The following is a 16,028-nucleotide window of genomic DNA, read 5'->3' on the forward strand; positions in this document are numbered from 1 at the left end:
AAGTTTGGACCATCTAGTACATCAAGCTGAACTTCCTTGTCTTCCGGTTTTCAGTAGAGTTCAGTCAAAGGCAAGCACTGGCAACAGACTGGAGCTGTGAAGGAGAACATAGTTGAGGTGTCTCTTTCTCCTGGCTCCTTGTTTTGAGATCTGGCTGGGTCCCCGCCCAATGGAAGGTCACAGCTCCTAGCCATTAGCACATGAGAACACGTAGGCTGTAATGGCATCCTCAGGCTGGTGTATCTTCAAATCTTTCTTCCCTCTCAAGGGGACAGACGCGAGCCCTTCCAACCTGCAGGGCTGATTTGAAGTAGAATGTTTATAACCAGACTGCCAGTGAGTCCTCAATGAGAGGAGAGATTAGAGGGGAGAGATCAAGGAGTCCATAGAGTCTCATGCTACTGATGTTCTAGTGTTTCTCAGCTTGGGTAAAAGTTTGATAAGCTACTCGAGGAAAGTCACCGAACAGGTACTGCGCACCCACCACGTGCCAGGCAATGGGGCGCTTTCCCTAGTTTATCGCTTTTAACGACCTGGCAGCGGTTTATAGCACGCGCTGAGCCCTAGAGCAGGAAGCAAAGGGTGCAGAAGTTCTGCGGGAAGGCGGCTTCCCAGGGCGGTGTGCTGGGGACCCACGCGGCACCGCGGGAAGGGGACTCTGCGCGCTCAACCCGGTCCCGGGCACTGCTCGCCGCCTCCACCCGCCGGCCTCCCGCAGCCAGGTCAGCGCCATGAGGACCAAGCAGGTGAACTTGCTGATCACCCTGGTCGCCGTCGCGCTTTTCAGCTTCTCTTGTTTCTGCATCTACAGGATAACTCAAACCAGTAAGCGGCGGGCCCTCCTCCCGCCTCCTTTCCCGCCTCGGGGGCTTCTGGGCCGCAGGGATGCAGGCGGGGCGGGGTGGGCGGGTGCGGGGGCGATGCGGGAAGCTGGCGGTGGCCGCCTGCGCTGCCACTGGGAGGCCCGCGTCGGTGCCCACGTTCCGGTGAGCGGCGGCTGGGCTGTTACCGGCCTGTGAGCGCGCTAACGGATCTGGCCCGGGGTCCCCACCGCTCCCTTTTCCTCAAAGGTTCAAGGGCCCCATCTGTGCCCTACTTTTCCCCTCTCCTGTTCTTCCTTCTCGAAACTATAACTGTCTGACCCCAAGAACTGCTCTTAAACAGCCAGCGTCTTTCCGCATCTTTCCTCCTTTGTGGTCCGGGTTACATCACCAGGCCACGTTTCGTGCCTCCCTCCTCCCTGGAGTGTTTTTGGCATAGCTGAAAAGAGGTGGTAGAAAGGAGAGGGATGTCACTGACCGCCTACAGCGCCGGCCCACAGCCTGGACTTCTCCGATGGACCGCCGGCCTGCGTTCCGCTCCCACACACTCAAGATGTAATTTCGCCTGGCCTATAGAAGTGCCAGTTTAGGAAACAAAAGTACAGGTTGCCCAGTTTAATTTCAATTTCAGATAAACAATTATATATTGGTATAAAAAATGCATGGGACATAATTATTCTAAAATATTTCTATCTTTTTAATTTTAGTTTCAAATTTAACCAGGCATCCTATACTTGATCTTTCAACCCTAGTTGTCCGCGGTGTAAAATTTTATCGTTCAAGTAGTTGAATTTCTCAGTTTAAGACTTAGGAATCCTGTAAATTATGATCCCAACATTCCATGATTGCTCTTACGTTGTTTTCAGTTAAATTTTCATTTATTTACACGTGTGACTTAAGTGCACACAAGGTAATCTTGGTAAGAGTGCTGAGGTTGAAGTTTGGGAGTGGCTTCATGTTTTAGCTCTCCAGTTAAGACTAGATTTTATCCTCATATGCACAAAATATTCTATATACTGCTTGTTTCAAAGATAAGGAATATATATTAATTTATCTGCATTATAATATGTCTACTCATCTTTATAGTCATTTGACAAAGTTTCCCTCCTCTTCGTTTTCTATAAAGAACATTATCCTAATGTCTTTTTATTTATTTTAGCACAATGAACAATAAGCACATTTATAACAAAAAATAAATGATTTCTTGTAATTAGAAAGCAAAATGTAAAGTTTTATAGTAATTTTTTTTTTAGGTGGAGTTTCACTCTTGTTGCCCAGGCTGGAGTGTAGTGGCGCGATCTCGCCTCACTGCACTGCAACCTCAGCCTCCCAGGTTCAAGCGATTCTCGTGCTTCAGTCTCCTGAGTAGCTGGGATTACAGGCATGTGCCACCACGCCTGGATAATTTTTGTATTTTTAGTAGAGATGGGGTTTCACCAAGTTGGTCAGCCTGGTCACAAACTCCTAACCTCAGGTTATCCACCCACCTCTGCCTCCCAAAGTGCTGGGATTACAGGCATGAGTTACTGCACCCAATCTAGTAATTTTGGAAGGTAATTTAGAATGTTAACATCAGAAGTTTTAATACCATTAAATACCACTCCAGGTTGGAGTGCAGTGGCGCGATCTCGGCTCACTGCGACCTCCGCCTCCAGGTTCAAGCAATTCTCCTGCCTGAGCCTCCTGAGTAGCTGGGACTACAGGTGCATGCCTCCACGCCCAACTAATTTTTGTATTTTTAGTAGAGACGAGGTTTCACCATATTGGCCAGGATGGTCTCGATCTGACCTTGAACAATCTCTTTTTAAAAACTCTTGATTTAGTAATCAGGAGTTCACGAAGAGCTCTACTGGGCAGTTTATAATCCAAGGTGGTGTCAACTGGGACATTTGGAGCTGAAGACTCTACTACTAAGAAGCCTTTTTCCCTCACAGCTCTGGCACCTCTCTCTCCTCTCCCCACGCAGTGGTGCATCCTCCAAAGCCTCTCCTCATGGCTTGGGTTTGTTCCTCACAACATTGTGGTCTTAGCAAAATGATACCTTTTTTCCCCCCCCACAAGGCAACTACCTTTTGAAAGGCAGGAAGTGGAAACTGCCAAGCCAGTTAAAGGTTATACCCCAAACTAGTACTCCATTGCTTTTGCTCTATATTACTGTAGTGAAAGCAGTCACAGGGTGAACCCAGATTCAAGAAGGTAGAGAAATTGACTTCTTCAGGAGTGACTGGGAAGGTCAAAGTGCACAATACCATTTGACCTGGAGGTCATCTTTGGAGAAACAGTCTGCTGCACCCCCTTCCTCCTTTCTTGTGCTTCCCTTGTGGTACTAGGGTGAGAAAGAGCTGGGGGCGGGCAGAGGTTTTCTTCCATGACAGCAGCCTGGTGGTTTCAATTTCTCTGGAAGACACTTGGATGTGGCGGACACCTAATGCTCTTGTAGGGGTAGTTTGTGGCTGCTTCTGAGCACCTGCTGTGGTGTCTCTGCTATCTATTCCCTGAAGGGATATCCATCCTCTGCTTGAATTCTTCCTCCCTACCTCTGCCTTTGCCACAGCCCCTTGGTGCTGGGAATCTTCTGCCTGGCAGAAGACCTTCTTGCACATGGCCTGCAATATTCACTTGAGCCACAGCCGACTCATATGTCTTTGCCGCTTCAAGCTGCATGCCTGCAGGCTACTTCATATGATCCCGCTCTTGGCTTAGCAGCGTCTCTTTCTTTCTCCTGCCTCTTTTCATCTGGCGGCAAGAGAATTTTGGTAGGTCTAGCAGTTCCACAATTTTCAGGGTAAAAATGTTCTTCAGCCCCTGAATTAGTGACAAGAGGGCTCATCCTAGAGCACCCAACTTTATTTCCTGGAGATCTTTCTCTCTTCCCTTGATGGAGGGAAAATGCCCTCATCCCCATCCAGTTGGGGAAGGGTTTCACCAATGTGTATGACCTTGTGGGAATATGCCAACAAAATAGATGGTTATTACTGTCCATGGGACAGAGGAGGAGCTCCCAGATGCAGCTGTAAGTCAGCAGAATCCAAGGTCCAAATGTGGGTTATTTCAGAGAATAATTGAAATGTCTTGTGGAATTGAAAATATATGTGCAACAACAATGCACGTCAGCAATTACAAGAAAAGTTAAGAGAGAGGAAATGGAGTTAAATTGCACTAGACTTGTAGAACTATTGAGAAGTGAGAATGTAAGAATTGGTATTCGACTATTAAGTCGAGGATTCATGTTGAAGTATCGAGTTGAACCACTAAAATAAAGTAAAATAACATAACTATGTCACTAATTGCATTAAGTGTGCCAAAAAAGAAATTAAAATATTTCCTGATTGGATATACGACAAAATTCAACTTGATGATTACTAAAAGAGACATATTTGAATTTTAAAGACAGAAATTTTGGAAGAAAAAGGATGGAAAATACCCACAAACCCAAACCAAAATAAAGTTGATGTAGCTGTATTATGTTATCAAGCAAATGGGCCCACAGTCCAATGCATACAGAAGCCAGTAACTTTAACAATGGCTTTTGAGAAAAGAATTTTTTTTTTTTTCCAAAACCAGCCAGCAAGAAGATAAGACTCAGACTCAAATCTGTGTCTCTTATTGGGTCTGGGCCAAGTTTTAAGGGATCATAGGACAAGGGAAAAGATTTAGGAACGTTAGCTTGGCAGGGTCTAATTGGAGGGCTTCCAGTCTGGCCATTGATGGTAAGGTATGTTGAGGCAAATTTCAGCTCCAGATCTTCTGGGCCAACAGACCCCTCGCATCTGAAAGAGTTCCAGCATTCAGGTTCTGGTCATGTCCCAGGCTTCTTGATTCAGAGGGAGGATTCACTGGTTCTGGGTGTGGTTGGAGGTCAAAGTTTTTGCTATTGCCCTTGCCCAGGCTGTATGAATTGCAGTTTTTGGCTCTGTTACACCTACAAGCTAACTGGACATTTTTCAACAAAGTAGGTCCAGTTTGGGCTGGTCTTGTAGTTGTATTAATACCAGCAAAGTAGACTCTAAAACAAAGTGCAACATAAATGTTGAATATACATGGAAAAACCACTAGCAATCAAGAAAATGCAAGTTTGAAGCATGAGTTACCAGTTCATGCTACTCTGTTCCTTCAATTAGGAAATTAAACACTTAGTGAGAATATGGAGCTTTGGGAATTCAAACTTCCCTTGGAGGAGTATACATTCAGTCATGTCTGTTATGAAAAATATGCCTTTCCTATGTCTTAGGAATTCCACTACTGGTAGGGTTGAAATTAGTGTACAGCCTTATCAATGGTTTATGGCCAGTGTCTGTTCTTCCTGATCAGCACCTATACCATACATGTGGCTAAATATTTTAAATAATAGCTCTACCACCAGATATATCCTAGGGAAGCTCTTGAACATGTTTACTAGGAGATATGTACCAGAATGTTCTTGATAGCATTTCTTATAATTGTTAACAACAATAGAAGAGACAAACATGTTGTGGTATATTCAGTACACTGGAACATTTTACATCCATAAAAATGAATAAACTACAGCTTGAGTCATCAATATAAATAAATCTCAAAAGCATAAATTGAGCTAAAAAAGCAAGTACAGAGTTTTATTTACTAATGTATAAAGCCAAGTGTAAGTCAGCTTGCAAAAATAGTAAAACTATAAAGGAAAGCAATAAATGATTAATAAGAAATTCAGGATTCTGCTTATCTGGGGCTAGGGGGGAAGGAGAATTGGATCTGGGAAGGAAACAGGTAGAATATCTAAGGCTAAGTTAGTTCATGATGGGTTCATGGATGTTCATTTTGATTATTATCCTTTAAACTGTCTTATATACTCTTTGTAATATCTAATATATTTCACAATAAAACCTAATGCATACAGGAGCCACTCACAGAGAATTTAAAGGGCTTAGTACATAGTTTGATTTGATTATTGCAACGCATACATGGGGGGAGTAATCTGAAATGTCCTTTATGTTTTTAGTTTCATCTTCTAGTAATTGCCTTAGATATTCTTTATTTGGAACTACACTGGGTACAAGTAAACTAATAACAAATTTAAAGTGACCAGCCAATGCTTTAACATTATACCTTTTGCCCTTCTATTTACCCCCTGAGTGACTTACATACGTTCCCCAAGATAAACTGTAGTAGGCCATTCTTGCATTGCTATAAAGAAATATCTGAGACTGGGTAATTTATAAAGAAAAGAGGTTTAATTGGCTCCCGGTTCTGCAGGCCCTACAAACATGGTGCCTACATATGCTCGACTTCTAGGAAGGCCTCAAGGAGCTTTTACTCATAGCAGAAGGCTAGGCTGCAGGCAGGCATGTCCCGTGGCAAAAGCAGGAGTGAGAGAGAGTGGCAGGGAGGTGCCACACACTTAACCAGATCCCGAGAGAACTCACTATCATGAGGATAGCACCAAGCCATGAGGGATCATCTTTCCCCATGACTCAAATACCTCCCGCATTGGGGATTACAATTCAACATGAGATTTGGTGGGGACATATATTCAAACTATATCACGTACCATACCATTTCACACTCTGTGCACTTACGGTGTTTTTTTCTGAGGCTGGAATGCCCTTCCCTTCCTTCTGCTGTAGGCCAGCTTCTGTACATACAAGTTCTCAAGTCTTCCTTCTTCTCTCAAACCTTCTCCACCTCCCCTACTCCTCAGTTCTCCTTAAGAATTAATCATTCCTGCCTTCCTGTGCCTGTGGCACTTTGAGAATAATTCCATTTTAACAATATATTATAATTAGTCAAGTTTAAAAATATGCACCATTCCCACATTCCTTGCAGCCTGATTGTCAGGAGCCAGATTTTATTCGTACCAATTTAATTTAGAGCAGGAACCAGATTTTATTCATGTTTATTTACCTACCACATAGCACATGGCAAGTATGTAATGGAAGAATAGAAATCTCAGCATGCTTCTTGTTACTGGAGGTGTTTAGTGAATGAAGTGAGGTCAAGTCACATTCATGGCTATGTTGTATAGGACCTGGTAGACCAAGGCAAGTAAGCACTCAGGGAACTATTTATAGTCTTTGAGCAGTGTTTCCAGAAGATTAATCAGGGATTGGAGGTGAGAGACCAATTAAGAGGCAATTATAATAGTACAGCTAAAGGCAATAAAGCTTGAACTATGGTAGTACCAATGATGATAAAGAGAAAACCATGAAAGTGGTCTGTCACAGTCCTTCTCAAATTTTAATGTGCATAGCAGTCAACTGGGAATCTTATTAAAACACACAATCTGGCTCAGTAGGTCTGGGGTGAGACCTGATATACTGCATTTCTAACAAGCTCATAGCTGATGCCGGGGACTTATACCATCCAGCATGGTAGTCAGGTGGCTTTGAGGCACCCGAAATGCAGCTAGTGAGTGCAACTGAGAAACTGCATTTTTATTTTATTTTAACTAGTTTGAGTCTACATTTAACAACTGAATTGTGCAAAATATTTCTCCAGTAAGCAAAACTGTACTGTTTTGGTAGGATTACATTTCACTATAATTATTAAAAGTTAGCATCTGAATTGAGATGTGCTGTGAGTGCAAAATACATGCAGGATTTAGAATATTTAGTACAAACACGTAAAATAGCCCATTGTTTACTTTTATGTTGAGACATTTTGGATATATTGTATTAAATAAAATACATTGTTTAAAATTACTTTCACTTGTTTCATTTGTTTCTTTTCACTTTTTAAAATGTGACTACTAGAAAATTTTAAATTACAGATGTGGCTTGCATTTTATTTCTACTGGAACACAACGCCTTGGAGCCTTGCTGTGAGAGGCACAAAGCAGTGGCACTTAGGATCTAGCCTGGAACCTATTTTTAATGTGCAGAAGTCACATTCACCCACTGCACACTTGAACTGGTGTTTGTTTTCACAGTTTCACTACAGAGATGCCCAGTTGACTCAAAGCATCTCATTATTGTTTATTTCAAACCTTTGCAAAACAGTGTTATAACGTTTCATCCTCACTAAATACCTGAGTAAATATGCAAGTAATTTCAATATTTTAAATAGAATATTGATGAATGAATTACCAGGGAAAAATGTACAAGAAGCAGATCTGAGATTAGAGATTATGTTCTTTAACATTTGTTTATGGTTGTTGCTGTAAATACTGCTTCCTCTAGAGAAAACTTTCTTTTTGTGTTTACTAAATTGATCCCTAGGGACTGACCTACAATGTAGAATCCCACATAGGTTGCATCACCCATGATATATCAACTCAGAACACACAATCCATTTTGCAAAGAGAACATTACCTGGGAAACCCTAATATCATGGGCTTAAACTACATCCCCCTCTGAGGTTTGTAAGCATCTTCAAATAGTATCTACAATATGAATGTTTAAAGCTTGTCTGGATAGGTGCAGTTCTTTTGATTAAAGCATGATTCAGTTTAAGAATCACTAAAATTAGTTCTTATACTGACAAGTCCATTCATTTCGTTAATTTATTTATTTATTAAGCATATATTCATATAAGAGCTACATGCAAGTCACTGTTTCAGATCGTTGGAATTTAGTAGTAAAAAGTTCTGGCTGCTCTCAAGTTTACATTCTAGAAATCTCTGGAGTGAAACACCAAAGCAGTCAATACATAATATGAAGTCAGGTGGTGATAAGTGATTTGAACAATGAGAACACATGGACACAGGGAGGGGAGCATCACACACCGGGGCCTGTCGGGGGGTGGGTGGCCAGGGGAGGGATAGCATTAGGAGAAATACCTAATGTAGATGACGGATTGATGGTTGCAGCACATGTATACCTATGTAACAAACCTGCACCTTCTGCACATGTACCCCAGAACTTAAAGTATTAAAAAAAAAAAAAAAAGAATAAGGGAAGGAGAGGGGTGTGCTATCTTACAAAGGATGGCAGGATGGGCTTCCCTGAGGTGGTAATGTCTTAGCAGAAAACTGAATGAAATTAGGGACCTCCTGCCACAACAGGTTATGTAATAAAACAATGAAAGGATATCGGGGAAGAGCATTCAGTGCTGAGAACATTGCAAAAGCCAAAACCCTAAGGTGGGAGAGTGTTTGGTTCATGTGAGGAAGAGCAAGGAGGCCAGTGTGGGTGATGCTGGGCTCCCTCAGAGTGAGGCAGGAAGGGTAGGAAATTAGACCAGGGAGGAACTCAAGGACTGATCACACAGTGCTTTGTGGGTCATGGTAAGGACTTTGGTTATTTTTTTTAAGTGTGACGAGAAATATTTTGGAGGGTTTGGAGCAGGGGAGAGGAATTATCCAATTTTTGCCACAGGCTATCCACTTGTGCACTCTGGTTCAGACAAAACAGATGAATGAAAAAATATTAAATGTTTCAACCCAAATGTATCACCATTGCTTTTTTTTTTTTTTTTTTTTTTTGAGACAGAGTCTTGCCCTGTTGCTCAGGCTGGAGTGCAGTGGTACAATCACGGCTCCACTGTGGCCTTGAACTCCTGAGCCCAAGCAATTCTCTCACTTTGATCTCCCAAAGTGCTGGGTTTACAGGTGTGAACTATAACATCCATCCAACATACAGACTTTATTTCCTTTGAATACATACCCAACAGTGGGATTGTTGCATTATGCAGTTCTATTTTTAATTTTTTAAGGAGCCTCCATACTGTGTTCCATAATGGCTACACCAATTTATATTCCTGCCAACAGTGTGCAAGAGTTTCTTTCTCTCCATATTCTCACCTTTTGTCTCTGATGATAGCCATTCTAACAGGTGTGAGGTGGTAACTCATTGTTTTAATTTGCATTTCGCTGATGATTTGTGGTATAAAGCACTTTTTTATATACATGGCCATTTGTTTGTCTTGTTTTGACAAATATCTATTCAAATCTTTTGCTGATGTTTTACTTTTTTTTTTTTGTTTGTTATTGAGTGTTTGAGTTTCTTACATATTTTAGATATTAACCTCTTATCAGATGTATGGTTTGCAAATATTTTCTCCCACTGGACAAATTTGAACCCATAGATTGTCTCTTGGGTTGAAATATTTTCAATCCATGTTGTCTCTTCACTCTGTTAATTGTTTACTTTGCTGTGCATAAGCTTGTTTAACTTGATGTAATCCCATTCATTTATTTTGTTTTTTGTTGTTTGTGACTTTGGAGTCATATCTGAAAAATCATTGCTCAGACCAAGGTCATGAAGCTTTTTCCTAATGTTTTATTCTATTAATCTTACAGTTTCAGGTCTTACACTTAAGCCTTTCTTCCATTTTTAGTTGATTTTGTATGTGGGTTAAAATAAAGATCTAACTTCATTCTTCTGCATGTGGATATCTAGTTTTCTCAACACAGTTTTATTGAAGACACTGTTCTTTCCCTGTTGTGTGTTCTTGGCAACTTTGTCAAAGATCAAGTTACTGTAAATGCGTGAATTTATTTCTGGTTTCCCTATTTTGTTCTATTGGTCTATGTGTCTTTTATTATGCCAGTACCATGCTGTTTTGATTATCATAGCTTTGCAATGTATTTTGAAGTCAAACAGTGTGATGTCTCCAGCTTTATTCTTTTCATTCAAGATTGTTTTGGCTTTTTGGGGTCTTTTGTGGTTTCATATGAATTGCAGGGTTTCTTTTTCTGTTTCTGTGAAAAATGTAATTGGAATTTTTAAAGGGATTGCATTGAATCTGTCGATTGTTTTGGTAGTATAGACATTTTAACAATATTCTTCTAATCCATGAACATGTGGTATCTTTCCATTTATTTGTGTATTCAATTTCTTTCACCCAGATTATATAGTTTTCAGTGCACTGCCCTTTCACCTCCTTGATTAAAGTTATTCCTAAGTATTTTATTGTTGCCATTGTAAATGGGGTGGTTTAATAGATTTCTTTCCTGGATAGCTTGTTGTTGGTGGATAGAAGCTCTACTGTTGATTTTGTATCCTGAAACTTTAGTTTATGTGCATCATCATTACATCTCTTCACAACAGCTCTGAAGCAGGGATTTTTATGTATGTATTTACACCAAAAGGAGCAGAGGCAAAAAAAAAATTAAGTAATTTTCCCCAGATAACACAAATATTAAGCATATTATACATGATTTGACATCAGAGCCATCAGAACCCTTAAAAGAATATTCTGTAATTTATTTAGCAAATTTCCTACTGTTGGGCACTTTGGTCGTTTCCAATTTTTAAAAATATTGCTAAATACTGGTCTATGTTAAATATCCTTAGTCCAAATCTGTGTACATATTCCTCATAATTTTCTTCAGATAATTTCTTAGATGTATTTTTGGGGGATTAATGGGATTACACTCTAATACAAATCTGATATACGCATACCACGGAAAATTTGGAAAAAAAAGAAGAGCACAGAGTAATAAAGCAAAAAATCATTGATAACCTCACCTTCCACATATCACCATATTTAACATTTTGTTCTTTCTTTCCAGTCTTTTATATTTGTACCTATGCACGTATTTACACATGTAGTATATACTATGTGTATATCGTATTGTGTATATATACATATAATACATATATAGTACTATATATAACTATATTGAAACTTATATTTTACATTCTTATCTATTATAGAGAATTGTGTGACACCATTGCTACATGTACAAATATATACATATATTTTCATTGCAGATAATCGATTAATTAATTGTAGAAACCATATTTTGGAGTTTAAAGAAAATATGCTACACTTAAGAAACAAAACTGAAAAAAATAGCCAAGAGATGATGAAAGTTTTGAATCGAATAAAGTATGAAATTACAAAGAGAGAAAATTTGTCAGGAAACTTAGGTTTGTGTTGATTTTGTCTTTGTATATTGTGATTTGTTTGTTTTGTTTTGTTTTTGGAAATGTAGATTCAATGTCTTATGATTTTAGGGCATCTTCTCTCTATAAACTTAACTAAATCAGTACTGGTTCTTTTGTTGTGAGACATGCGAAAATCAGGTAAGAGATATCACTGACCTACTTTCTCTCATCTCGACCAGGAAGTAGTCTTCCTGTGCTTTCCGGCTCTGTGAATTGCACCACCATCCACGATCCATTCAAAAGATGCAACCAGAAACCTGAGGATCATCTCTGACCCCTCCCTCTGCCTCTTGCATACTTCCATGTCAGTAATAAGCAATCCTGGTTGGTTCACCATTCTATCTATCTCAAAAATTTGTCCACATTTTCTATCATCATTTCTGCTACATTAGTCAGGCAACCTTCCGGCTTTATCTGAGTGACTAGTAACATACAGCTAATTTTTCTCATATAAACCTTCAGTGGCTTTCCATTTCTCCAGGACAAAAATTCCTGCCTTGTGCATCCCCTTTGTACTCCAGTCCTCCCCCTACTCTTAATCCCTGGCAACCACTGATTAGATCTCTGTTCTTATTGCTTTGCCTTTTCCAGAAGCCATACAAATGCAATCAAACAATGTGTAATCCTTTGAAACTTGCTTCTATCACTTAGCATAGAATTCACCCAAATTGTCGTGTGACCAATTGTTCTGTTCTTAGTGCTGAGTAGCATTTCATTGTATCAATGTTCAATGGACATATTGTTTATCCTCTCACCAATTGAACGGCATTTGGGTTGTTTTCAGGTTTGGGCAATTAAAAATAGATGTTCCTATAAGCATTTATGACATGTGTTTGGTATGAAGATAAGTTTTAATTTTTTTACAATTAATATGTAGAAGTAGGATTGATAGGGCATAGGTAAGTATATGTTCAATTTTATAAGAAACTGCCATACTGTTTTCCAGAGTGGCTGTACCATTTTTCACTCCCTCCAGCAATGTATGAGAGTTTTAGTCACTCCAGTTTATTATAGCCATTTTTTAAAAATAGGCTCTTGCTCTGTTGCCCAAGCTGGAGGGCAATGGAGCAATTATGGCTCACTGCAGCCTCCGCCTCCTGGGCCCAAGCAATCCTCCTATTTCAGTCTCTCAAGTAGCTGGGACTACAGTCATGTGCTACCACACCTGGCTAATTTTATTTTTTGTAGAGATGGGGTCTCTCTTTGTTGCCCAGGCTGATCTTGGACTCCTGGCCTCAAGCAAGCCTCCCACCTCAGCCTTCCAAAGTGCTGAATTATGGGACCATGCCTGTCCTATTATAGTCATTCTAACGTCATGATATCTCATAGCTTTATGTTGCACTTCCCAGAAACTAATGATGTTGAACATTTTTACTATTTGCCATCCAGATGTCTTCTTTGGTGAAATGTCCGTTCAAATGCGGAATGCAATGGCACAATCATGGCTCACTGCAGCCTTCACCTCTGAGCTCAAGGGATCCTCCCACCTCAGCCTCCTGAACAGCTGGGACTCCAGGCACATGCCACTATGCCCCACTGTGTGTGTGTGTGTGTGTGTGTGTGTGTGTTTAGAGATGGGGGTTTTGCTATGTTGCTCATGCCGTTCTCAAACTCCTGTTTTGCCAGTTTCTTTAATTGGGTGATTTTGTTTTCTCACTGAGTTTTAAGAGAGTGCTACACATTATCCTGGATACATATCAGATGGATATGTGACTTGGAAATACTTCCTTCCAGTTGGTGACACTCTTTCATTCTCTTTATGATGCTTTCAGGGGCAAGCATTTTTAATTTTTGATGAAGTCTAATTTGTGAATTTTTATTTTATGTATTTTGTTTTTTGTGTTGTTATATTGTATCTAAGATCTCTTTACCGATCTCAGGGTCATGAAGGTTTTCTTTTTTGTTTTTCTTTATTAAAAATTCATAGGTTTATGTTTTACATGTATGTCTATGAACATTTTTAAGTTAATTTTTATAAACAGCATGAAAAACAAGTCAATGTTCAGTTTTTTTCCACATAGATGTCCAAGTGTTCAAACACCTTTATCAACTGTCTTTTCTGCAGTTACCTTTGCAACTTTGTGTTAAGTCAGTCAACCATATTTTTGTGAACTTACTTCTGTATTCTATGGTCTGTTCCATTGTTTATATATCTATTTTTTATATGACACTGTTTTTACTACATTGTTATTTATTATGAATTAAAATTGGGCAATGTGTGTCCTCTAACATTTTCTTTTTCAAAATTGTAGAGGCAAATTCTAATGAAGGTTACAAATACAGTCATTAAATTTTAGGGTCTACAAAGCAAAGCTATAAAGATACCAATTTAATAAAGTGATATTAATCAAAGTAGTAGAGTAAACCAATTACAGCGTGTTTCAGTTATACTTCTTTCATTTGGAATTGACAGTTCTATTGTCCTCCATGTATCTTATAATTCTAGGCTTAAATTAAATATTACTTTATAAATAAATATGAATCAATAATAGTTGAGCTATATTTTTAGCATTATTATTTTGACAATTTACATTTTGGAGTATTTCTTTTATATATTGAATGCTAAATGAATCTGTGAGTTTATTAACACCCCTTTAAAAAAATTATTCCAGAGGGAGAAAAATCCTTATAATCATATACTCAGAAGCATTATTTTTTTTTCTTTCAGTTGCACAGAAAGCAGACATATTAAATAAAAATGAAACAGTATCTAATACATTTGAAGACTTAAAGTTCTTTTTTCCTCATATAAGGAAAGAAGGCAGAATTTATCCTGATGTAATCATTGGCAAAGGGAAAACTGGTGGTAAGAAAACTTAGAATTGGAAAATTAAATACAGGTATTTTGATCTTTGGGGACATACTTTTAAGTTTTAAGATGTAACCCATTAATATCTTAGATTGATACGCAGACTACCAGCCTATCTGGCATTAATTTGGATTACTGGAAGTCAGTATATTGTCTGGCAGAAAATAATAGTTTCATAAACATTTGGTGACTTGAATTCAAATTTAACGTAATGCAAATGCTTTGAAAATAAGAAATATAAGTCAAATATAACTAAGCATATGCCAAATGTCTGGCAAATTTTTTCTCCTTGGTTTTGGTAAATCTATGCTTACCTGGTTATTTTCCTATTTCCCAGTCTTTCTGGAGACCAAGGTCAGTAATAGCTTTATAGAACAGGTGATGCTTGAGGTAAGCCTTGACACATAAGTTCAGGTTCACCAGGTATACAAGACAAGAAGCTTTGGAGTTTGAAGCAGGAATATTAAGCTAAGCCTCAGGATACCTGCCATTCCTATAAACCTCACTCATTCCAGTGAGTGAGTCGCTCTAGGCCAGGCCCATCGGCTCCATGTTTTAACACACAGTTTCATTGGAACATAGTTATGCTTATCCATTTACTTGTCTATGTCTGCTTTTGTGCTCCAATGGCGGAGTTGAGTAGTTGCAACAGAGATGGTATAACCCAACAGCCAAAACTGCTCACTATCTGCCCCTTTATTTAAAAAAAAAAAAAGTTTGCTGACTTCTGTTCTAGACAGTTCCAGAGGAATAAGTAGTGTTGTTTTGTATCATATGCCTCTGATGACATCGTTTATCTACTGCGTTCTGCGTTCCATTTACTGAGTTCTATGTTTTCTTACATTATCTCATTTAATCTTCACAATCCAATGCAATAGGGCCTATTATTGTCATCTGTTTTTTACACCTGAAAAAACTGAGGCTTAGAGAAATTAAGAAACTTCTTGAGTTCATACTTGTAAAACTCTTTACCTGCATATACAAATACATGCATACGTGTGTGTGAATGTATGAGAAAGTACAAAAGCTACAGTTTGTAGGATGATGAAAAGTTGAAAGACGCAAGCAAGAAGAACAATGCATAGAAGTGATAAGATATTAGATACCAAGAATAAGCATAGCCTTGCATAAGCATCATCAAATGTAAGTGGAAGCCCATGACACAGTGTGAAAGGAAGGAGGGAGAGACAGGGTGGTGTTTGGGAGAAGCAATAGACCTTCTTGTATAGGGAGTTGGAGGGTTGAGGTAACCCAGTTATCGGAGCTGTGTTAAATCCAGAAAAATTTTCTAATTCCCCAACTATTTCCTGATCTTCCATCATGATGTATATATTTATCCTTGTTTTTAGGCCCTTTTGGTGGCTTTTCTCAATTACCAGAAGCAATATAAGGAAGATTCTGTTACAGGCAACTAAAAAACTCCTAACACATGAAACATATGTAAGAGGATTGAAGCCTGTGGCAAGGTCTACTAGGGAATCCATCATCAGTCTTGTTTATTCTGTATTCTGAATAGATCTCAGATAATTTCTGCCTTCTGAAGCCCCTCTGTGACTATTTTTTATTGAGCCTGTCATCATTTTTTGCCTGGTTTAT

General features: G+C 39.1%; 1 protein-coding gene across 10 annotated transcripts in view; it reads left to right on the forward strand.

Annotated features, from left to right (window-relative positions):
• The first annotated feature begins 279 nt into the window (after positions 1-279).
• The window catches only part of LOC105493281 (MGAT4 family member D), a 51,583-nt gene continuing 35,834 nt past the window's right edge, over positions 280-16,028 (forward strand). For 5 of the 10 annotated variants that reach the window (XM_011760815.3, XM_011760817.3, XM_011760813.3 and 2 more), the window contains exons 1-3: positions 280-825; positions 11,447-11,605; positions 14,292-14,429. In XM_011760815.3, coding sequence (XP_011759117.1) covers positions 732-825; positions 11,447-11,605; positions 14,292-14,429 — 391 coding nt within the window. In that variant the 5' untranslated portion in view covers positions 280-731. Of the gene's footprint in view, positions 826-1,164; positions 1,427-11,446; positions 11,606-14,291; positions 14,430-16,028 lie in introns of all 10 variants that reach the window. The other 5 variants (XM_011760818.3, XM_071093003.1, XM_024796411.2 and 2 more) reach the window with 5 other exon arrangements.

The sequence above is a fragment of the Macaca nemestrina genome, chromosome 3 (genome assembly GCF_043159975.1).
Source record: "Macaca nemestrina isolate mMacNem1 chromosome 3, mMacNem.hap1, whole genome shotgun sequence".
In the NCBI taxonomy this organism is placed as follows: domain Eukaryota; kingdom Metazoa; phylum Chordata; class Mammalia; order Primates; family Cercopithecidae; genus Macaca; species Macaca nemestrina.